Genomic DNA, 24,795 nt, shown 5'->3' on the forward strand with positions numbered 1-24,795 from the left:
TTGCCTGGTACCCCTTGTATGAGCCATTTTGAACGAATTTGGAACACACAATTCCCCCTGAGCTGTCCTGAAGTTACCTTTAGCTCATTATAATACTAAGATCTTCTCCAATGGGTGGGGTTTTCCACCAGTTTTTGAACATACAATGTATGTTCTAACATGTTGATGTGCTAGGCACGTGCAATTGAACCAGAGTACCTAAGTAATAGAATATGCATATATGTTCCTTAATGCACATGCAAGCTCCCTGCCACTGCCCCCTAATACACTGAATAAAAGCTTCCTGTACTAACCCCATAGGGAGATAATGCTTTGAGAGCTATCCACCCCCAACCCCCTCCTAACTTGTAACAAGTAACAAAAAGTTCTTTGCTTTCAAGGCTTCTTTGGATTGTGTCCCATTTCCACCCCTTGAGTTCTGTTACAGTACAAATGATGAACTAAATGAACAGTATTTAAATTTCTAAACTCATTAGGACCTAAGAAATGTAAGACTTTTTCCTTGATAGGATATGCACACTTTTTTCAAGTTTAAGAAATAGATCTCTAAATTATAATGAATGATACCCCAAGGGCAAGAGCAAGGGTTTTTGTTGCTTCTGTTTTATAACCTCCTCTTACCTCCCCACTCCTCCATTTTAATTTTTATTTATTTTTATTTTTATTTATTTAGAGAGAGAGAGAGAGAGAGAGAGAGAGCAGGGGAGGGGCAGAAAGAGTGGGTGAGAGAGAATCCCAAGCAGGCTCATGCTGTCAGCACAGAGTCCAACCCAGGGATCTATCTCATGACTGTGAGATATGACCTGAGCCAAAATCAAGAGAAGCTTAACTGGCTGAGCCACCCAGGCGCCCCTCCTCTCTACTTTTAAAATACCCTTTGATTCCACTATCTCAGATGTTCCCATCTCTGTGACTCTAATACCTACATGAATGACTCTGTCCTAAGCTATGTTTTCCCATTTCCAGATGCCTAAAAGGTATCTTACCTGTATGTTCCTCTGGTATATCAAACTCACAGGTCCAAGAAACTAAATGTAAATTTAATATTAATTCATCATCTTGTCCTCCAGATCCGATCTTCCTCTTAACCCTGAGGTTTGTGAGAAAGATACTTTTTATACTAATTAACTCATAGACTCAAATATGCATATGGGGATTTATTAGGGAATAAAGATAAATTAGAATTTAATCATTAAAACAACATAGTTGTTTCCTGGTTTCCTACCTCACTTGTACTAAAATAAGTTATTTTTAAGGGTTTCATAAATGTTTATTTATTTATTTTGAGAGAGAATGAGAGTGGGGGAGGGCCAGAGAGAGAGGGAGAGAATCCCAAGCAGGCTCCGTGCCATCAATGCACAGCGTGACAGGGGCTCAATCTCATGAACCGAAATCAAGAGTTGGGTGCTGAGTCTCAACTGACTGAGCCACCTAGGTGCCCCATTAAAATAAATTAAACATATTAAACATATTAACATATTAAAAAAGTTTAAAATGTGGGGAAAAATTACTAGAGGAAAATGTATATAATAATCTTGGTGGGAGGAAGTCTTTTATGAGCATATCATAAAATTCAGAAACCAACAGTGAAAATATCAACAAAGTAGACTATATAGATTTTTGTAAATATCTGCATAACAACAATAGCAACAATAATAGTGATAATTATCCAAGTCAAAAGACAAACTGGGAGAAAATATATATGATGCATGAGAAATCAAGAGCTAATTGCTATGCTATATAAGGAAGCTTGAAAGTCAGGGGGAAAAGAAAAAACCTTAAAAGTCAACCTTTTAAAGTGTAGAATTCAGGGTGCCTGAGTGGCTCAGTGGGTTAAGTGTCTCACTCTTGATTTTGGCTCAGGTCATGACCTCAGGGTTGGTGAGTTTAAGCTCGGAATTGTGTTCTGTGCCTACAGTGAGGAGACTGCTTGGGATTCTTTCTCACTCCCTCTCTCTCTGCCCCTCCCCCGCTCACATTCTCTGTCTCTCTCAAAATAAAATAAACTTAAAAAAAAAAATAAAGTGTAGAATTCAATGGTTTTCAGTATATCCAGAGCTGTGAAACCACCACCACTCTCCAGGGAACATTGCCAAATTCTTGGAAGTGGCCACTGAATTTCACAGGTTAGTGGAGGAGGGGTACAAAAGTTCATCCAAAGGATGAGAGAAAGGAATGGAAAATAAAGATGAGCTCAATATTGTAGAAAACTCTTCCAAACACTGGGAAGGGGTAAAGGCATGGGAGTGGGGGCGGATTTAACATCCAAGAAAGACTGTGAGTTTTGTTTTGCCCTGTTTTTTGCTTAGTTTTAAAAGGTCTACTATTAGAGTATGTTTGTATAACAAGGAGTGTGATCGATTAATTGATAGGAGGTATTATGGGTTAAGTTGTGCCTCCCAGAATGACATGTTGAAGTCCTAATCCACAGCACCTCAGAATGTGACCTTGTTTGAAAATAAGGTTGTTGTCCAATTCATATTTATGGAGACAGGGATGTAGAATTCTCCTGAAGGGAGACACTGCAAGTCTCATGGTTTAGTCTGCCATCAATGGCGTGGAGAAGTATAATCCTGCCCCTGGAATTACCGTATTTTGAACAATAATACAAGGTACTGCAAGGAATAAAGGCAAGAGAATCTGAGGACACATATATTCAGTTGGAAAATTTAAAAGAGGAAAGATGAGGAAGTCCTGCCCATCTGTTTCAGTTTTCAGTTAAGTGTGTGGTAATATCGTCAGCTGGGGGTAATGAGGAAGGAGGGATACATGAGTCAGAACTTTGAGGAGAAGCCTCAAAATGAACGAAAATTGTACATAAGTAAGTTTTTAGCTAATGCAGATTTTTTTGGGGGGGGCGGGTCTTTGTGTCATCTAATGTAGGAGGATTTTAGAAACTTTTTAATTATAAAAATTTTCAAACTTACAGAAAAATTTAGAGAAGAGTTTAATGAACAAACAGCCTTATACTTTCTACCTAAGCTCTACAATTGTTTATTTTGCTATACTTGCTTTCTCTATGTATATTTGAAATTAAATTTGTTTTTCTGAAACACTTCAAAATAAGTTGTAGACATCATGACATTTTACTCTTTCTATGTCATGACATTTTAGTCTTATTAAGAACATCAGCATTCATTTTCTAAAAATAAGGTCAGTCTATCATATGACTACAATACCATTGTCACACTTAGGAAGATTCACAATTCCATATTATCATCCACATTGTAATTTCTCTAATTGTTCCAAGAATGTATTTTATACCTTAAAAAAAAAACAAAAACCAACATACCACCAAGGTCTGCACATTTTCACATTTTGTTTGCTTTATTCATCTCCTTTTTTTTTTTTTTTTTCCTTAAGACTGTTTTTAGAGTGGTTTTAGGTTCATAGGAAAAATGAGCGGAAGATACAGAAATTCCCCTTATGCCCCCTGCCAGCCCCTTGTACCTCATAGTTGCAGTGTCCCTCATTATCCACATCCCCCCCAAGAGTGGTACATTTGTTACAGTGAATGAACCTACACTGACACTTTGCAATCACCCAAAGTCACAGTTTATATTAGTTGACTCTTGGTGTGGTACATTCTGTGGATTTAAACATATCTATCTTTGTGGTACCATACAGGGCATTTTCAATGCCCTAAAAATCCTCCGGGTTCCACCTATTCATCCCTTTCCTCCCCCAGTCGGCTCCTGGCAACCATTGATCTTTTTGTCTCCATAGTTTTGTCTTTTCCAGAATGTCACATAGTTAGAATTGTACAGTAGATAGTCTTTCCAGGTTGGCTTCTGTTACTAATATGGATTTGTTTTCTCCATGGCTTTTTATGGCTATGTGGCTCATTCTTTTTAGCCCTGATTAATATTCCATTGTCTGGATGTACCACAATGTATTTATACCTTCATCTAGGTAGTTTCCAAGTTTTGGCAAATATGAATAAAGCTGCTGCAAACATTTGTGTGCAGGTTTTTGCGTGAACAGTCATACTCCCCACTGTTTCCTTCCCCTTCCCCGCCCCTCTCCCTGCCCATCACATTGGCTTTTTGAAGAGACGATACCCAGTTACCTGATGATTTTCTTCAAGCATTCATATAATACTTCGCTAACCTTGTATTTTCTGTAGAGTGATTTTTTTTCTTTGGAGACTTGATTATAGTGCTGCGTACGCATATTGTATCATATTAGGAGGCACCTGACAAAAAGTCATCCCAATATTAGTGGTGTCTTACCATTTGGTAGAGTGTATATACATTTGGGGTATATATATATATATATATATATATATATATATATATATATATATTTTAGTTTGCTTATTTATTGTTAGTAATCTCCACACCCGATGTGGGGCTCAAACTCATGACCCCAAGATCAAGAGTCACACACTCCACCGACTAAGCCAGCCAGGTGCCCCTAGTGGCACATTCTTTCACCATTTACAATTAATAACTAATCTTTGGGGGTCCCACTTTCAAACCTGTAAGTATCCTGTAACCTAACAACTTTCACCTAATTGCCTCCATTGATGTTACTCAGCTAAGTCAATGAGTATATGGAGGTGGCAAAGTCCATAAGACTTAATGAGATTGTCTAGGGACAGAATGTTGATAAAGAAGAGAAAAGAGTCCAGGTTCAACTCCTTACTCCCTCCAATAATTACAAGTCAGGTACAAGATGGTGCAGTAAAGGAGTGAGAAAAGCAACAGTTAGGTGAAAGGAAAACCAAATACATGGCATTGGCTCTCTGGAAAACAGAGCATTTCAAGAATTCACTGGAGAAATTGCCAGTAGTTTTGCAGAGGACTGGGGACAGAAACGAAACTACAGTGGGTTAGAATGAGAAAGACAAGGCAGAAAGAACTTACTACGTACCTTTTTCACAGGTGGCTTTAAATATCTCTAGCCTGGGGCGCCTGGGTGGCTCAGTCAGTTAAGTGTTCAACTTCCACCCAGGTCAAGATTTCAGGGTTCCTGACTTTGAGCCCTGCATTGGGCTCTGTGCTGACAGCTCAGAGCCTGGAGCCTGCTTCAGAGTCTGCGTCTCCTTCTCTCTCTGCCCCTCCCCTGCTTGCACTCTGTCTCTCTCTCTCAAAAATAAATTTAAAAAATACTCAAAAAAAAAAAAAATCTCTAGCTTGTGCTCGTCAATAAGCACAACTTACTGTTTTTCAAAGATTTTACATTTATTTCTCTTCCTTTGGTCATCTCTCTGAATATGAGCTTTATTTTTTTTTTTTTAATTTTTTTTTTTTCTTCAACGTTTTTATTTATTTTTGGGACAGAGACAGAGCATGAACGGGGGAGGGGCAGAGAGAGAGGGAGACACAGAATCGGAAACAGGCTCCAGGCTCTGAGCCATCAGCCCAGAGCCTGACACGGGGCTGGAACTCACGGACCGCGAGATCGTGACCTGGCTGAAGTCGGACGCTTAACCGACTGCGCCACCCAGGCGCCCCTGAATATGAGCTTTAAAGTATTGTGTAGTAAGATAAGATTTTGAAATCTTAATCTTTGAAATTTTTTTAAAAATTTTATTTCTCGTAGCACTCTCTTAATTTTCTCCTACCCACCTTGCAGCATCCATAGAGCCAGAATTAGGATGGTTTAAGTGAAAATACACAAAATAGCAAATATTTGCCCTGCTGTTGTTATTCTCTTGAATGTACAGCTAATGAGGATTATGAAGTGGATGGGGGTAAGAGAGGCTCAGTCCTTTTTCCTGACTCAGGGAGAAGAGCTAAACATTGTGACTGAGATGGGAAGGGAGGGTATTGGAGCCTCTCTGTCATGATAGTCTCCAGAAAATCTAGTTGACAAAAATTTGGAGATTAAGGCTCAGGTGACTCCTAATTTAAAGGAATATTGGGGACACCTGGGGGGCTAAGACGTTGAGCGTCTGACTTCTGGCTCAGGACCCTGATCTCAGGGTTTGTGAGTTTGAGCTCAGCATTAACTCTGCTGTAAGAACAGAGCCTGCTTTGGATCCGTGTTTCCTTCTCTCTCTGCCCCTCTCCCAAACTCTCTCTCTCAAAAATAAATACATAAATAAAACATTGAAAAAGATAGATGAATATTGAAGGAGTTAGACCCGGAGTCTCAACAAAAACTTTTGTAAAGAGAGTGGATGTCTTCATGTCTCTAGGTTCTGGGGCCTTCTGTTTTACATTGCCATCACTTTTTGGACCCCCACCCTATTTTCAGGGGATATTTCCATAGAAATCACGAATAACAGCAAAAAGAGAGGATCTGGAGGGACGGTTCCAGGGATGTTGAGAAAGGAGGCAGGGCATCCCAAACTGTGGACGATGCTTTCTTGTCAGTAGTATGAGCATGAACTGGTATTTAAGGTTAAGGGCTAATGTGGATATACAGGGCCTGAGCTGAAGTACACATGGTGCTCAATTCCCAAGCCCAGGCTTCTGATCACTCAAATTTTCACCTGTCAGCCTCAGCAGACACAGACCAGATCCTGCATGTTCCTGGGAGGCAGCATGCCAAAACCCTTGAAGCAAAAGCCTAAAGGATTAAAACAGTCCAAAGTTCAGCCCTTTCCTTCTACAGATACCACATCCACACTTTCAGTACATCCTAGCCTGGCACTCCCTCAGAAATGTAATCCCTTCATTTCACAGCTGATTTCGGAAAGGTCTGAACACTCTTTCCTAGATATACTTCTCTTTGGGGAGATCTGGGGCTGGGATGATGATGATGACGATTTTTGGCAACAGTACGGAAAGGTAATGTCACTGGCCTCTCACTCATGTAGTCCTTGATAGAATCCACTGTTAGAGTCATTTATTACCTTCTGTACCTCTATCTTATTATTAAAGCTGTGCTACTTTTTCTTTAGCATAATGAAATCAGTTTGTAACTATATGCGCATAAGTGTGATTCTTTCTCGCTAGACTGAAAGCTCTGTGAAGATAGGAACTGTCTTCATACATTTCTGTAGTCTCTGGCATAGTGATTATTAAAAAAAACCTTGGTGGGTTTTTGTTTTTTGTTATTTTTGAGAGAGAGAGAGAGAGAGAGAGTGAGCACAAGTTGGGGAGGGGCAGAGAGAGAAGGAGACAGAGAATCCAAAGCAGGCTCCAAAGCTGAGCTGTCAGCAGAGCCCAACACAGGGCTTGAACTCACAAACCATGAGATCATGACCTGAGCTGAAGGTGGATGCTTAACCAACTGAGCCACCCAGGCGCCCCAACCTTGGTAGTTGTTACATGACTGGTCAATAAGGATCAGTTACCATCTGCACACTCACCATTCCCAGGTGTGTATGTGTTGTCCAGAGCCTTCTCCTGAGGACCCGTATATACAAGATTCTACCTGATATCTCCACCTCAAACTCAGTATGTTCCAAACCAAATGTGTTTACTTCACTTGGCAAATGGGCTCTTTCACCCAAGTTCTTTATCTCAGGGAATACCAAGGTCACTCATCCATTGTCCAAACCAGGCTATGGGCCATCTTCTGCTTTTATTTAGATTATTATCTTTTTTTCTTCTTTAAAAAAAAAATTTTTTTTTAATGTTTATTTGTTTCTGAGAGAGACAGAGAGAGAGAGACACACACAGAGAGAGAGACAGAGCATGAGCTGAGGAGGGGCAGAGACAGAGGGAGACACAGAATCCAAAGCAGGCTCCAGGCTCCTAGCTGTCAGCTCAGAGCCTGATGTGGGGATTGAACCCATGAACCATGAGATCATGACCGGAGCCGAAGTGGGACACTTAACTGATGAGTCACCCAGGCACCCCTTTTTCTTCTTTTCTTAAAGCAAATAGACAGTATCTAACACATACTAGGTACCAGTAAATATTACTGGATAAATGATCTGACTTCTGGTCTATTCCCATAGAATTAATTTTCCACGCAGCAGAGTGACGTTCAAAAACATATCTGATGCCCTTTAATAGCTCACCATTGTCCATAGGTTAAAGTTCAATGTGGGGCTTGAACTCATGACCCTGAGATCAAGAGTCGGATGCTTTACTGACTGAGCTAACTAGGCACCCCAAAAATCAAATTTCTTATGTGTTTTCTCCTTGTGATTTGCGCAGTCAGATCTACTTATCCTTGCAGTTTAACTTCTTGCCATTTTTCTACTGGTGATATTGAATGTTGTTTCTCAAATGTGCCAAACTCTTGTACTTTCCCATTTGATGTTACATTTCCCGTGAATCCTCATATCTATGATCCTTCTTTATCTGACTCACCCCTACCCATTTCTTCAGGTCCTGGGTCATGCTTACCTCCTGACCTGACTTGGATGGGCTTACAGACTCCACTAGGTCACTAAGTACTTTGCAAAGTAAAATCTTAGTTAACCCCTTAGCTCATCAGGGACTGTATTGCCTTTTGCTACCAAACAATTTTACAGGGAATATTCTTATACTGAAGGCTTTGTATAGATATCTGAAAGACAAAGTCCTGGGAGAAAATTTCTGGGCCAAAGAGCACATGTTTTTTTTTTTTACTTTAACAGATACTGTCCAGTTGATTTTTAGTAATGTATTTATAGTGTATCATCATAGTTTTTTTTAATCAGTTTTTTAAAAAGTTTATTTATTTTTGAGAGAAAGAGAGAGTGCATGAGTGGAGTGGGACAGAGAGGGGGAGAGAATCTCAAGCAGGCTCTCCACTGTCAGCCAGACCCCACCGTGGGGCTTGAACCATAAACCATGAGATCACGACCTGAACTGAAATCAAGAGTCAGATGCTTAACTGACTGAGCCACCCAGGTACCGCTATCATCATATTTTTTGATCATTGTTAATCTGATATGGAAGTATCGGCATTTCATTTTACTTTACATTTCTTGGATAATAAGTAAGATTATCTTTTCAAAATTAAAGAACATTCACATTTCTTCTAGGTTCTGTCTGCATAGATCTTGCCTACTTTTGGACTTTTAGTGTTATCCTTATTCATTTATAGAACTCTCTAATCAAAAGAAATTCTGCTTTGCCTATCATATGTGTTTGTCATTTGATTATGGAGCTTTTCTTCATCCAGATTCTTTTACTTTTTATGAAATCACAGCTGTATTTTGGGGCTTCATAGTCTTTACAAAATTTCCCCATTTTGAAATTATAAAGACACTCACATTGTCTTGTACTATGATTAGATTTTTAAATTTAATCTATATTTTATTTTTGGTTTGAAAGTGAGGTGAAATATACAACTTCTTTCCTCTATATGGAAAGCCAGTCATCCTGAAACTATTTATTGAATAACCTACATTTTGAGGAAATTCCACCATCGATTATTTCTATTTTCTTTAAGTAGAAATAGCTATCAGTGGCTAAGAGGGAGATGCTGAAGTCTGAGGTTTGAGGAAAATTAAAAATGGGAAAGAGGGGTGCCTGGTTGGCTCAGTATGCAGAGCATGTGAATCTTAGTCTCAGGGTCATTAGTTTGAGCCTCATGTTTGGTGTGGAGCCTACCTAAAAAAAAAAAAAAAAAAAGGAAAGAAAAACACAGAATTGTTTGGTGACATCAAGAGCCTACTTAAGGTTGGAAAGCGGGACATGGTCACTATCTTTAATATTAGAGGATTTTATTTAGTACTGTTCAACAGTCTGGGTACAAAAGCATAAGATGCAGATGCATAAGATGAATTTGTGCAGTGTTGAATTTTAACAGGAATGTGGGAGGAAATACACAAAAAGATAGAGTAATGGACCGTTACACCTAACATAAATAGTAAAGTGAATTAAACAGAAGGTGGTCTGGTAAGAATTTTAGGATAAATTATCATCCTAATTGCTGTTATTTATTTTGCCCACAAATCTATAATTTGGGTATTTATTTTGCCCATGAATCTGTAATTTGGGTAGGGATCAGCCCAGGCCATTCATTGCTGTTCCACATCACCTGGGGCAGTTGGCTTGAAGGAAGGGAATCAACAAAAGATGGCTGGATTCCAAGATCAAGTGTCCAAGAACACCTTGGAAATACTGTATCATCTTTGATGACTGTGGTAAACAAAACAATGGTTCTTTCAATGATGTCCACATAGTAATCTCTGGAACCTATGAATATTACTTTATATGACAAAAGGAACTTTCCAGATATTATTAGAGACTTTGAGATGGGAAGATTATACTTGATCAACTCTGTGGGTCCAATATAATCAAAAGGTCCTTAGATGGAAGCAGGAAGGTCAGAGTAAGAAAGATGTGACAACTGAAGCAGGGGTTGGAGTGATGCTTTGAAGATGGAAGAAGGAGATATGGGCCAAGGAATGCAGGCAGCCACTAGAAGTTAGAAAACACACGAAAACAGATTTGTCCCTAGAGCCTTCAGAAGGGACACAGCCCCACCAACATCTATTTTTTGGCTTCATAACACTCATTGTAGATGTCTGACCTCCAGAATTGTTATATAATAAATTTGTGTTCTTTAAAGCCACTAATTTTGTGTTAATTTGTTATAGCAGTAAGGCAGGGTTTCTTTCTTTTTTAAAGGCCAAATAATATCCCATTGTATGTATTTCCTTTATCCATTCGTCAGTGGATGTTTAGGTTGTTTCCATAGCTTGGCTAATGTGAATAATACTGCAATGGACACAGAAGTGCAAATACCTTCTTGTGATTCTCATTTCAATTCTTTTGGATAAATATTCAGAAGTGGGGTTGCTGAATCACATGGTAGTTCTATTTTAAATTTTTTGAGGAACCTCTATACTATTTTCCATAGTGGCTACACTATTTTACCTTCTCACCAACAACTGTACAATTGTTCTAATCACTGGGTTCTACTCCTGAAACCAATACTACACTGTATGTTAACTAACTTGAATTTAAATAAATAAATAAACCACAAAAAACAAGGGTCCTAATGCTTCCATATCCTAATATTTACTTTTTTTTTTGATAATAACCATCCTAACAGGTATGAAATATTGTCTCTTTGTGATGACTAGTGATTCTGAGCATCTCTTCCTATGGCTGTTGAACACTTGTATGTCTTCTTTGGAGAAAAACTATTCAAATTCTTTAGCAATTTTTATATTATTATTTTGCGTTTATTATTGCATATATTATTATATCACGTTGTAATTTCTTACACATCTTGAAAATTAACCCCTTTGATGTACAGTTTGCAAATATTTTCTTGAATTCTATAGGTTCTTTTCACTTTGTTATTTCATTTGTCATGCAGAAAATTTAGTTGGATGTAGTCCCACTTATCCACTTTGCTTTTGTTGCCTGTGACTTTTGGTATGAGAAATCAGCACTAAGACCAATGTCATGAAGATTTCCTATTACATTTCTTCTAGTTGTTTTATTTATTTATTTATTTTTTTAATTTTTTTTTTTTTTCAACGTTTATTTATTTTTGGGACAGAGAGAGACAGAGCATGAACGGGGGAGGGGCAGAGAGAGAGGGAGACACAGAATCGGAAACAGGCTCCAGGCTCTGAGCCATCAGCCCAGAGCCTGACGCGGGGCTCGAACTCACAGACTGCGAGATCGTGACCTGGCTGAAGTCGGACGCTTAACCGACTGCGCCACCCAGGCGCCCCTCTTCTAGTTGTTTTATACTTTAAGGTTTTTGAGATGATTTTTATATATGGTTCGTTCTTTTGCACTTAGATATATTTGTTGAAGATATTATCCTTCCTCTACTTATATTCTTGGCACCCTCAACTAGTTTCTGGATTTCTCACAAGGGGAATTTGTCTATGTATTATTGCTGAATCAGTATGTCTGTGGGGAGAAGGCAGGTCCAAGGGTTCTATTCTGCCATCTTGCTAATGTCATGTCTCAGTATGGTATGTTTTAACATTGCTTTAATTTTCACTTATTTTTGTCTTTATATTTGAAGTGCATTTTTTTTTATAATTTCTATATTTCTTCAGAACTGTGGCTTATAATATCATACCAACTTTGTATATCAGTTATTTTAGATGAAGATTCACCATTTCTACATAATATACTACCAAGTATGATTCTGGGGACAAGATAGAGAGGGGAGAGCAGAGACAATAAATATACCTTAAATAGAAGCATTAATGTAACTTCATATAATACAAGTTGAATAATTGGGTAAATGACTTAATGTGTGATTTTATTTCATATTACAAAAATATTAACCAAGCAGCCAGTAGTCAGATGGCAAGCACTCTATAACAAATTCTGTTGAGGTTATGAGCATAGGTTTTCAGAGTGTTACTGAATCTAAGAATTGACTGCAGAGTTTGTTAAAAATGCATATTTTCAAGCTAAACACCAGATTCTAATTTAGTAGGACTGAGATAGAGTCTAGGAATCCACAAATTGTTGACCAACTTAGTGACCCTGGTAGGAGACAAAGAGATTACTATGGAGTTAGGCATACACGTATTTCTTATTTGAACTGGAAAAATGGATGATGGGTATGACAGAATGAACCTTGTTAGACAATCAACGGAGAGGCAGGAACGGGCCAACGTGTTTTAGCCTAGCTTAAGAGGCTCAGATTAGAAAAGGCCTCCAGTATCACACCAAAAAACCTATGGATTTGAATCTTGAAACCAAATAAGGTTTCAGAGTAGGGGAATAATAATCTGAGTGATTTTTAAAGGAACGTTGATTTGCTGGGATGAGTTGTAAAGATGGAAGGCCAGTGAGGCTTAGAATGAGGTGATAAAGGTAAGCATCAAGGGGAGGTACAGACAATAGAAAAAAAAAGTCGGAAGTCATATTGGTAAAAATGTTGAACTTCCATTTACATACGTAAGGATAGGAAGTTAATATTAAATACATTAAAAATAGTCATCACAAACATAATAGTAACAGCAACAATAGCAATAACAATAATAAAAATACTAAGAATGAAATAATCTTTAACAGGTCTTTCAGATGTTTACTTGCATCATTCTTGAAACTCCACAGGAGCTCAACAGCAGTTTGTATTGCCTGGAAGAATTATTAAAAAGAGGTGTTAGTAATCTACATTAAAACTAATCTATCAGCCATTATAAACTAAAAACAGGCATTTCCACCTTCTGTAAGGCAGGTGAAGCAATATTTTGTACCATAATTATATTTTTTCATTCACCATTAAAAAAAAAAGTTTATTTATTTTTGAGAGAGAGAGAGAGAGAACACAAGCAGGGTGGGGCAGAGAGAGAGAGAGAGAGAGAGAGAGAGAGAGAGAGAGAGACAGAGAGACACAGAATCCGAAGCAGGTTCCACAGCCTCTGAGCTGTCAGGGCCCAATGCAGGGCTCGAACCCATGAACGGTGAGATCATGACCTGAGCTGAAGTCTTAACGCTTAACCGACTGAGCCACCCAGATGCCCCAATATGAATTTTTTATATCAGAAACTGTCAACAAATTTTCACAGTTCATAAAAATGGACAATTTGTGATATGCTGTGAAAGCAAATTCAAAGGAAGATGACACTTATCCATTTATTCATTTCTTACCTTCTTTCAATGGGGTTTTGAGAGCAAAATTTTCTTTACTTTCATGAAGAAAAGCCTTTGAAGGATCAAAGTGTTTGATACCCAGAACTTTATTCAATTCCTCCTGAAGTTTTGTTTCACTTTGTTTTTTCTTAGCAAGCTGAGAGCGGAGTTTTGACACCTCCTATGTAAGAGAAATATAGACAATAAACAATTACTAAACCTCATGTTGGTGAAATGTGTTATCAGTGTTACTGACAAATTTCCCAAGGTGCTCATGTATCAAACCAAAAGGCAAAAAATCACTACTAGATACAGGCTTTAATACTACAAATTATAAAATGACACTGAACAGGTGTGACAAAGGGGATAATGAGACATTTCAGTCTTTTTGCCACTCTACAGATACAAAGCTATGTTTCCGATAAAAGTTCATCTCCAAATTAAATGCTGAGATGAACTTGTGGCATGATAGCAAGAGAAGCTCCAGTAACCTGCTTCCTAATGAAACTAAAAATTGTTAAAAAAAAAAAAAAAAAAAAAAAAAAAGGCAACCATTTAAAGCCTGTAAAAATGGTTTCTAAGGCAAAACAGGCAATGAAGAAACATCTATTCAACCAAATCTACAAAAATATGGTAAAAAAAAAAAAGGTAAGGGTCTGTGGTATTTGACCCAAGTCTGCTCCCTCTCTCGCAACTCCCAGTTTAGCAAGGTGGGATAGACAGCTGCAGGCAAGAACAGGGCCCTCTGTTTCTCCAGCTCCCACTCAGAGGCTTTTCCTGTTGCTGAGGCCACATCCCAAGCAAATGTGGTTGAGAGGTGAAGGATCCTTTCTTCTGTGCAACAGGGGCTCTACCTTAGGTGCTGTGTGCAGAAAATGCTGGGAAAATGCTGTGTGCAGAAAATGCTGATGACCTTTGCTGCCTTGGCTCATAAGGTGATGATTCCATGCCAAGAAAGGCAAGCTGAGAGAACCTGAGAGTGCTCTCCTTGACCCTCTCCCCCACGTCTGTCAAGCACTCAGTTCCCAGGCCAGATGTCTCATTCAGAGAAAAAGCTTGTCATTTTCTCCTACTTCAGCTCCAGAACCCTGTCTCAGAGATTTTACCTGGGGGAGCAGGGGTAGAGAAGTAGACTATAAAACACATAGTTCCTAATTTCTCCCCAAAGGAACTGACTTCACTTGGAACAGCATTTGGAGAAGTTCAAGCTGGAGGGTGCTGTGAATAACAGTCAAGGTGGTGGCGCAAGGGAGCTGGGAGGTGATTCAAAATACAGGCAAAGCTGTAGGTTTACAACTGGTGAATAAGACAGCTGGGAGAAGTCCTTCTGGGGTCAGCACACAATCAATCAATGACCTAAGACATAATTCCAACAAAGGAGCCAGAATTCAACTGGATTAGTTTGAAGAGCAATTTATACTCCAGGGCACTGTTAAGAGCAATAAGTGACTAGTTATCCAGTTTAACGTGTGATGAGGGAAATAGAGGAGACAGCTCTACCAAAATCAGTGTCATCCCAGGGTGACCGTGGGCACACTTCAGACTGAACCTCCCTGAGCAGCAGTATCAGAGGCACTACACTACTGGGGGGGTGGGGGAGGAGGAACAGACTTCACTAGCACAACCCAGCCAATTACTAAACAAATCAACAAGAAAATAACAACACACCTTGAAGGAAAGGGCTGTAACCAAAGGTGCTATAACATATAATCTAAAATATCCACTTTCCAACAAAAAAGGCAGGAAAGCATGACCTATACATTGGAAAAAAGCAGGGAACAAAAACTGCCTGTGAGAGTAACCAGACACTGGATTTATTCAAAAACGGTTTCAAAGTAGCCATTATAAATATGTTCACAGAACTAAGAGAACTAAAAAAAAAAAAAAAAAAGAAAAGTGTGAATAGTCAAATTACTAGACTCAGAAATGAAAGAAGGGACATGGTGACTGACCTTACCAAAATAAAAAGGATTACAAAAAAAATACTATGAAGAGTTGTATATCCATAAGTCAGATAACTTAAATGAAACAGAGAACTTCATAGAAAGACACAAACTACTGAAACTCTCTCAAAAAGAAAGTCAGTATGAATAGACTCATAAGAAGAGACTGGATAATAAAAACTACCCACACACACAAAAAGCTCAGATCCAGATGGCTTCACTACTGAATTCTATTGCACAATGAATAATTAATACCAATTCACAAACTATTTCAAAAAATTGAAAAGACAAAATCTTTCCCAACTAATTTTATGAGGTCAGCATTGATACCAGAACCAAATAATACCAAAAATATTGTATGAAACCTGTAGACCAATATCTGTCGGGAATATGGATGAAAAAAACCTCAGCATATATTAGCAAGAGGAATCCAGCAATACAAAGGGAATTATGCACCATGGCCAAGCAAAATTGATCAGAATGCAAGGTTAATTTAATATCCAAAAATCAATTAATTTAAGAAATAAACAGAATGAAAGTCACATGATCATCTCAACAGACACAGAAAAGGTGCTGGACAAAATTTAATACCCTTTCATGGTAAAAACACTAAAAAAACCAGGAATAGAAGGAAATTTTCTCACCCTAATAAAGAGTATCTGTGACAAGCCTGCAACAAATAGTATACTTAACAGAGAAAGTGTGAATGCTTTCCCCCACCCAAATCAGGACCAAAACAAGGATCTCCACTCACACCACCAGCCAGGGAACTTATTAGGCAAGAAAAAGTAATCAAAGGCATTCAGGTTAAAAGAGAAGTAAAACTATCTCTATTTACAAATGATCATCTATACAGAAAATCCTAAGGAAACCACTAAAAATCTATTACAACAAATAAATGAGTTCAGCAAGATTGAAAGATACAATTTCAGTATACAAAAATCAATTTTATTTCTACACACTTGCCAGGAACCATCTGAAAATGAAATTAAGAAAACAACTTCATTTACAATAACCTCAAAAAGGATAAAATACTTAGGAACAAGTTTAACAAAAGTGTAAAACTTATAATTTCAAAACTCCAAACCATTGTTGAAAGAGATTAAAGATGTAAATAATTGGAAAAACATCCCATGTTCATGGATCAGAAGATGTAACATAGTTAAGATGGCAATTGACCCAAACCTTTCTACAGATTCAACATAATTCCCATGTGAATCTCAGATGACTTCTTTGTAAAAATTGAATAGCTGATTCTGCAATTCATATGGAATTGCAAGGGACCCAGAATAGCCAAAACAATCTTGAAAAAGAAGAAAAGGGGATTCATGCCTCCTGGTTTTAAGCATTCCTTTCCTTTCCCCTTTGCCCTCTCTCCCTCATTTCCTTCCTTCATAGAATCCCAAGTAGGCTCTGTGACATCAGTGCAGAGCCTGACACAGGGCTTGAATCCATAGAACCTGAGTCAAAATCAAGAGTCGGATGTTTGACTGAGTCATCCAGGTGTCCCTACCCTTTTTTAAGGTTATTTATTTATTTATTATTTATGCATGCCTTCTGGTTTTAAAACTTACTACAATCCAACTGTAATTAAGACAGTGTGGAAGCACAAGGATAGCTATATAGATCAGTGGAAAACATTTGAGACTCTAGAAATAAACCATAAGTATGTGGTCAGCTGATTTTCAACAAGGGTGTGCAGATCATTCATTGGAGGAATGAATAGTCTCTTCAACAAATGGCATGAGAACAACTAGATATCCACATGCTAAAGTATAAAGTTGGACACTTACCTCTCACTGTATACAAAATCCTCAAATGTATCAATGAACTCAATGTAAAAGTTAAAACTATAAAAACCCTTAGAAGAAAACATAGGGATAAATCTTCAAGATCTGGGATTTGCAAAAGATTGTTAGAGAATAAAGAACAAGAAACAGAGGAAAAAATAGATACATCGGACTTTGTCAAAATTTTGTGCTTCAACAAACATCAAGAAAGTGAATGTACAGAATGAGAGAAAATATTTTCAAAGACTACATGTGATAAGGAACATATACATAATATATAAAGGACTCTCATAATTTGTTAAAAAAAACAATAATCCAAATAAAAATAGGCAAAGGATATACACAGATATTTCTTCCAGGGAAGATATACAAATGGCCAATAAGGACATGAATAGATGGTCAGCATCAGTCACCAGGGAAATGCAAATTAAAACCACAATTAGGTATCTCTTCATATCCACTAGTATAGTCAGAATGAAAAAGTCACATAACAAATGTTGGTAAAGATATGGAAAAACCGGAACCCTCATACTTTATAGGTGGAATGTAGAAAGATATAACTGCTGTGGAAAACAGTTCCTCAAAAGATTAAACATTAAGTTACCCAATTACCTAGAAATTTCACTTTTAAGTACAACCCAAGAGAAACCAAAACATGTCCACACAAAAACTTGTACATGAATGTTTATGGTAGCATTATTCATAACATTCTGAAGATGGAAACAGGTCATATGTCTATCAACTGACAAATGGATAAAAATGTGACATATCTAAGCAATTAAATATTATTAGGTCATAAAGAAGAATGAAGTACGGACACATGCTATACTACATGGATGAACTTTGAAAACACTGTTAATTAAAACAAGCCAGCCACAAAAGACCACATGTTATTTGAGCGCACAAATAGGAAATATTCAGAATAGGGAAATTTATGGACAAAAAGTAGTTTAGTAGTGGGAGGGGTGAATGAGGAGATAAAGAGATGACAGCTAAAGGGTAAGGAGTTTCAGTCTAAGGTGATGCAAATACCCTAAAATTGTGCAGATGGTTGCATATTTGTGAATGTACTAAGACCTACTGAGTTGTATAAAACTCAACTTTAAATGGGTGAATTGTATGGTATGTGAATTATATCTTAATAAAGCTGTTAAAAACAACTTAAACGATTAACTGCTTTTTTAAAGTAATCTCATGACCCCAACATTAAGAGTCATGTGCTCTACCCACTAAGCCAGCCAGGTATCCCAAATGCTTAACTATTTTTGAATACTGCTTATCTTTATATTTATTTATACCAAGGATTTTGCTATTTTGCAAATAGAAACGGATGTGTAAAGCTCTGTGAATTCTTCCAATTACACTGGTGATAGTTTTTGAAAAAAAATTTTAAAGTTTATTTTTTTGAGAGACACAATGTGAAGTGGGGGGAGGGGGGGAGAGGGGTGGGGAAGGGCAGAGAGAAAGGGAGACACAGAATCTAGAGCAGGCTCCAGGCTCTGAGCTGTCAGCACAGGCCCAACGCGGGGCTCAAACCCACAAACTGTGAGATCATGACCTGAGCCGAAGTCAGATGCTTAACCAACTGAGCCACCCAGATGCCCCTAGTGATTTTAAAAAATGTTTAAAAAATGTTTATTTTTGAAAGAGTGAGAATGTGTGAGAGTGGGGGAGGGCTGGAGAGAGAGAGAGAGAGACAGAGGATCTGAAGGGGGCTCTGTGATGACAGCAGAGGCCCCAGTGTGGGGCTTGAACCCACGAACTATGAAATCATGACTCGAGCTGAAGTTAGGTGCTTAACCGAATCAGCCACCCAGGTGTCCCACTAGTGATTTCTAATATACTAATGAAGTATTTGGAAAACCTGAGAACATAATACCCATCTGGTCAATGGTCTAAAATAAATCCATAATTCTCAGATGGATTTTTCCCTATAAACTTAAGTTTTCCTGATATCAAAGTTCTTTGTTGAACTTAAATGTTACAGTTAGAATAAAAAATACCCCACCCTGATATCTTCAGTAGGACTAAGTGTTATTTTACAAACCGATTTGAGTTGGCTATTTTCATCTTTCAGTTTCACAACATGCTTGATTTTTTGCTTTAGATTTTGATGACCCAGTAATTTAGCATAAGAATCTCTTAGTTTATTAAGCTGTTCCTGAGCTGCTCCATGTTCATTCAACAAAGCCTGTTTCTCTGCTTCAAAAGCATCCAGTTGTAGCTGAAAAAGAGGTTTTTTATAATTAGAAATGTTAAATTTACTTGTCTCATAGAAACTACAGAGGAAAAAAGAAAAAAGAAACTACAAGGAAATTCAAGTACAAGAACATAAAAAACAATGGACGAAAACAGATCATGCTGACATATTCTCAGGTTCTCCATAAGTTCTGGCTCTTTCAAAAAAAACTTTTGTGTATTTCATTTCAAAGGTCATTAAAGTAGGGAGAAACCCATGGAAAGAAGGCCAGGAGCCAGCCTACTCTGTATATCATCTGCATCATCACGTTATAACCAATACTGCCCTCCCACTCTTTTTAAGGGTCAAGATTAGCCTTTATCCCTTTTGAAGATCAGTTTATTAATTTGAGAAACACTGAGCAAGATTGTAACAAAATAAGCATCAAAAATTTACATAGATTCATTACCAAAAATTTCTATCAGGAGAGCCTTCTAAACTATTAACGATAAGTCTCTTATGACAAGGTAGTTCTTAGCCTATAGAAAGCGGCATAAAAAATGTCTGCAGAATAATTTAAAAAAAATGTAAAGTCCCCTTTAATAGGGAGTTAAATCGGCACTGGAAATGCATAGCAAACTGATCTTTCAGTAAAATCATGTCACTGTTGTGACTGTGACAGGGAACAAAGTGCCTAAACCAAACACAAGTGAGTGTGGTCCTGACAAACCTGGAAAGGTTTTGTTTTATTATACAGTTCTTTATAAAGGAGATGCCACTTATTCATTTCCTCAGTTAATTCTGCCACTGTGTTTTCTTTTCCAGCTTTTCTGTAAGGGAAAAAAATGAAATTAAAAAACATAGTGTGCTAGAAGAAATAGGTTATGTGGCAGTCCAGTTCTAAACCTAGATTACCTTGCTTCTTCCTCTTCCAGTTGTTTCCTAAACTCTTCACCTTGTTGCTTGAGTTGGTTCTGCAAATCAGTTATTGTTTTAAGAGAAGAGACTGTGATTTCTTTAATTTCTGCTTCTTTAAGTGCTGATTTGGTCTGCAGATCTAGAAGCATCCTTGGGTTTGAGAGAGGAGAGTCCACTAAACATTTTATAGCCATTTAGTAACTTTCCCCCCCTTTTTTTACTGAAAAAACAAATGAAAAACACAACTCAAGGAACTCTTCAAGAATTTTACCTTCTTAACTGTGCAAATTCTTACTTTGCAATTGAAGATCACCCAAAGCTGTAATTCCCTGGATCACTTCGTAGCTGGCTTTCAACATTAAACTGTCTTAACAGTTCTAAGGCTACAAGTATGGGCAGGTTTTATTTTTCCCACATACCTTGCATATTCTTCATTTGCGCTCTCAGTTGCCAATATCTGATGTTGAACGTCTTCTGCATTTTTCTCCGCACTGGCCACTTTTTCCTGAAGTGCTGAATTCTTCAGCTTAAGATCTTCTATTTCATTAGCTGTTAATGCTTTATAACTAAGTAAAAAGAAAATTAAAACAATATATTATACAATATAAACTTTGCAGTTACACAGATTCAGTGTTCTGAGGTACTAAGGAGCTTATATGGCATAGGCTGTTCATTCAGAAAAAAAAAAAAAGTGCCTACTATGTATATGAAGTATACTTAACATGAAAATTACTCCAAAATGAACAAATATATGATCCCTGCAAATATGGTCACAGAGTTATGGTCTTATGGTAATATACGGAAATTCCTCTCCAGGCCTTGGCAAAAAAATGGGAAATAATATGTATAATTAAATTTGTGGTATATGTTATGAAGAAAACTTTAGAAAACCTTAAACTGCAAAACAGGGGAACGTACTTTCTTTGGTGATTCAGAAAAGGCCTTTCTAGGGAATTTATAGTTAAACTGATGTGATGGACAAAGAAAAGTTATCTAAGGATTTAAGGAAAAGTATTTCAGAAGGAAAAGATGTATATGTGTTCTGAGGCAGGTAGAACACTGCATTAAGACACAAGATTGGAGTCTACCGAATAAGAGCGGCTGGCGCAGATGCTAAAGCCATGGGCCAGTAATCACCGTGGTGCACATCAGCCCTGGTGAGTGAAAAAGAGGGTTAGACTAAGGACTTGGCAGTCGAAAGATGTGAAATCTCTTTTGAAGGCAAAATCTGAATTTCACTAAATACGTTGGATATTGGGAGAAAGGGAGAGAAAGTGATTAAAGATGACTCTAAGATTTACAGAAAGAGAAGATGGGAAGATTAAGATGTCACTGACTGAAATAAAAAAGAAAGAGAGAGAGGTAGAGAGAGATAGAAGAGAAATCACAAGTTGTTTTAGACAGGTTAATATTACACGGTAGTGAGATATCTGCTTGGAGGTGTCAAGTAGGCAGCTGGATATACGAGTATAAAGCTCAAAGGAAAGATCTGGTTTGAAGAAATGAATTTTAATACTATTGGCATACTGATGGTGAGTGAAGTCACAGAGTGGCTAGAAAACTCCTAAGGTACTATTTCTCAAAGTAGCAGGAAGGGAAATCCCTTCACAAGGTTGAAAACAGCACTAAAGCATAATATATGATATATATGTCATAATACATTATATCACTGGCTGTGATATTTGGAATCTTGAGGTTCAGGGAATTCAGAGAATTTGGTAGCACAGTGTTTTGGGAGAAAGGGAAAATTTCTGGGTAATGGACTGGTCACTCTGGCTGACATGTTTCTAGAAGTGAGTGTGTGCATTTGTTTGAACAAGTCCTGGGCTTTCGCAGTGATGGTGGGAGAGGAAGAGTCTCCTTGTGGCTGCACTTCTGTGAATAGTTTTCTCCCCTGAAAGGACAGACTGTGGTAAAGAAATGAAAATAGGGGCGCCTGGGTGGCGCAGTCGGTTAAGCGTCCGACTTCAGCCAGGTCACGGTCTCGCGGTCCGTGAGTTCGAGCCCCGCGTCAGGCTCTGGGCTGATGGCTCGGAGCCTGGAGCCTGTTTCCGATTCTGTGTCTCCCTCTCTCTGCCCCTCCCCCGTTCATGCTCTGTCTCTCTCTCTCTGTCCCAAAAATAAATAAATGTTGAAAAAAAAAATTTTTTTAAAAAAGAAATGAAAATAAATTGAAGCAATAAGTCCAAAGATAGAATTAGAAAATGTTAAATTTCCTTTTTTTAAAAAAAAAAATTTTTTTTTAACGTTTATTTATTTTTGAGACAGAGAGAGACAGAGCATGAATGGGGGAGGGGCAGAGAGAGAGGAGACACAGAATCGGAAGCAGGCTCCAGGCTCTGAGCCATCAGCCCAGAGCCCGATGCGGGGCTCGAACTCACGGACCGCGAGATCGTGACCTGAGCTGAAGTCGACGCTTAACCGACTGAGCCACCCAGGCGCCCGAGAAAATGTTAAATTTCCAAATGCCCATCTATTCAGATGGGTGGCTTTCTCAGTGTCCTTTTCTCCTGTGATCATTTGCTCCCACCTCCTGCTTGCAATAGCAGTTTAATGAACAGTTTGAGAACAAATCATTAAGTACATATGCACGCATATACAACTGTGCTTTGAAGATAAAGCAAGTTTGAATTCATCAAAAAAGGATTAAAAATTTCTGTTTTCTGATAAGAGTTACTTCGTATTTTGCTTTCTATTAAAATGTATTTAGTTTAAAAAAAAAAAGATCATTGGGGAAAGAAAGTACTATTCAATGAATGGGCATTAAGCAATATGTTCTCCATATGGAAAAACAAAAATAAATTTGATCCCAGTTTTAATGCACACACAGAAATTCATTCTAGATGGAAAAATGAAACTTAAAAAAATAAGTTAAGGGGCGCCTGTCCCAAAAATAAATAAACGTTGACAAAAAAATTAAAAAAAAAAAAAGTTAGTACCTTTTGGGATAGAAAGTTTTTTTATAACTTTTTATATATAAGCTTTTTACAGAAAAGGGAAGGCGGATTATCTCCAGGAAAAAAGCCATTTTATACTAAGTACACTGGCAAAATTGAAGAAATCTAACAAGCTGTGGAGAGGAAGTAGATCAACGGTTACTCGTACAATGCTAGTGAGAGTGTAGAGTGTACAAATTGTTTTGTAAAGCAATTTGGCATTAAATTTTAAAGTTGGGCAGTCACAAATGTATGGTTTTAGAGTAATTCTTATTCAAGTATACTAGGAGACTACAAGAATATTAGTAAAAATACTATTAATAGTAACAAAAGAATCTACCAAACATTTAAAGAAGAGTTAATACCTACTCTTTTCAGTAATTAAACTTATAAGAGGACGAAAAACTTCCAAATTCATTCTGTGAGGCCAGTATCACCCTGATACCAAAACCAGATAAAGACACCAAAAAAAAAAAACCCCAAACAGAACAAAAACAAAAACAAAGAGAGAGAAAGAAGGAGAGGGAGAGAGAAGAAGGGAGGGAACTACAGGCCAGTATCTCTTATAAATATGGATGCAAAAATCCTCCAAAAATATTAGCAAACTGAATCCAACAATACATTAAAAAAGTCTTACACTACAATCAAATAAGATTTATTCTCAGGATGCAAGGGTGGTTCAATAGTCACAAAACAATCAATGTGAACATCACATCAGTAAGAAAAAGGATGACAATCATATGATCATTTCAGTGGATGCAGAAAAAATATCTGACAAAGTACAACATCCATTCATGATAAAAACCCTCTGCAAAGTATGTCTAGAGGGAGCATACCTCAACATAATAAAGGCCATCTATGAAAAACCCACAGCTAAGATCACATCATACTCAATAGTGAAAAACTGAGAGTTTTTCCCTTAAGGTCAGGAACAAGACAAGGATATTCACTCTCACCATTTTCATTCAACACAGGACTGGAAAAAGTCCTAGCTACAGCAATTGGACAACAAAAAAGAAGTGAAACGCATCCAAATTGCTAAGGGAGAAGTAAAACTCTATTTGCAGATGACATGACACCATATATAGAAAACCCTAAAGACTCCACCAACAAAACTAGTAGAATTGATAAATGAATAAATAAATTTTTAGTAAAGTTACAGGATACAAGGTCAACGTATAGAAATCTGTTGCATTCCTATATACTAATAATGAAGCAGCAAAAATTAAGAAAACTACCATTTACAACTGCACGAAAAACAATAAAATATCTAGGAATGAACTTAACCAAAGAGGTGAAAGACCTGTACTCTGAAAACTATAAAACACTGATGAAATTCAAGACAATGCGAAGAAATGGAAAGACATTTCATGCTCATAGTTTGGAAGAACAAATATTGTTAAAATGTCTATACTACCTGAAGCAATCTACAGATTTAAAGCAATCCCTATCAAAATACGAACAGCATTTTTCACAGAACTAGCGCAAACAATCCTAAAATTTGTATGTAACCACAAAAGACCTCGAATAGCCAAAGCAATCTTGAAAAAGAAAAAAAAAAAAACTTGAGGTATCACAATTCCAGATTTCAACTTATATCACAAAGTGCCAGTAATTAAAACAGTATAT

General features: G+C 37.5%; 1 protein-coding gene and 1 long non-coding RNA gene across 3 annotated transcripts in view; one reads left to right on the plus strand and one right to left on the minus strand.

The window, feature by feature from the left end:
* LOC115522265 overlaps positions 1-24,795 on the plus strand; it is a 52,437-nt gene that overhangs the window by 6,172 nt on the left and 21,470 nt on the right. The gene's annotated exons all lie outside the window — the stretch shown is intronic.
* Positions 11,328-24,795, minus strand: part of HMMR (hyaluronan mediated motility receptor) — a 41,813-nt gene continuing 28,345 nt past the window's right edge. Inside the window, exons 13-18 of one of the 2 annotated variants that reach the window (XM_030327917.2) lie at positions 20,650-20,796; positions 20,228-20,380; positions 20,043-20,142; positions 19,181-19,357; positions 13,419-13,581; positions 11,328-12,905 (exon numbers count right to left, since the gene is read on the minus strand). In XM_030327917.2, coding sequence (XP_030183777.1) covers positions 12,886-12,905; positions 13,419-13,581; positions 19,181-19,357; positions 20,043-20,142; positions 20,228-20,380; positions 20,650-20,796 — 760 coding nt within the window. In that variant the 3' untranslated portion in view covers positions 11,328-12,885. The remainder of the gene's footprint in view (positions 12,906-13,418; positions 13,582-19,180; positions 19,358-20,042; positions 20,143-20,227; positions 20,381-20,649; positions 20,797-24,795) is intronic. The other variant, XM_030327923.2, reaches the window with a different exon arrangement.

The sequence above is a fragment of the Lynx canadensis genome, chromosome A1 (genome assembly GCF_007474595.2).
Source record: "Lynx canadensis isolate LIC74 chromosome A1, mLynCan4.pri.v2, whole genome shotgun sequence".
NCBI classification, from domain to species: domain Eukaryota; kingdom Metazoa; phylum Chordata; class Mammalia; order Carnivora; family Felidae; genus Lynx; species Lynx canadensis.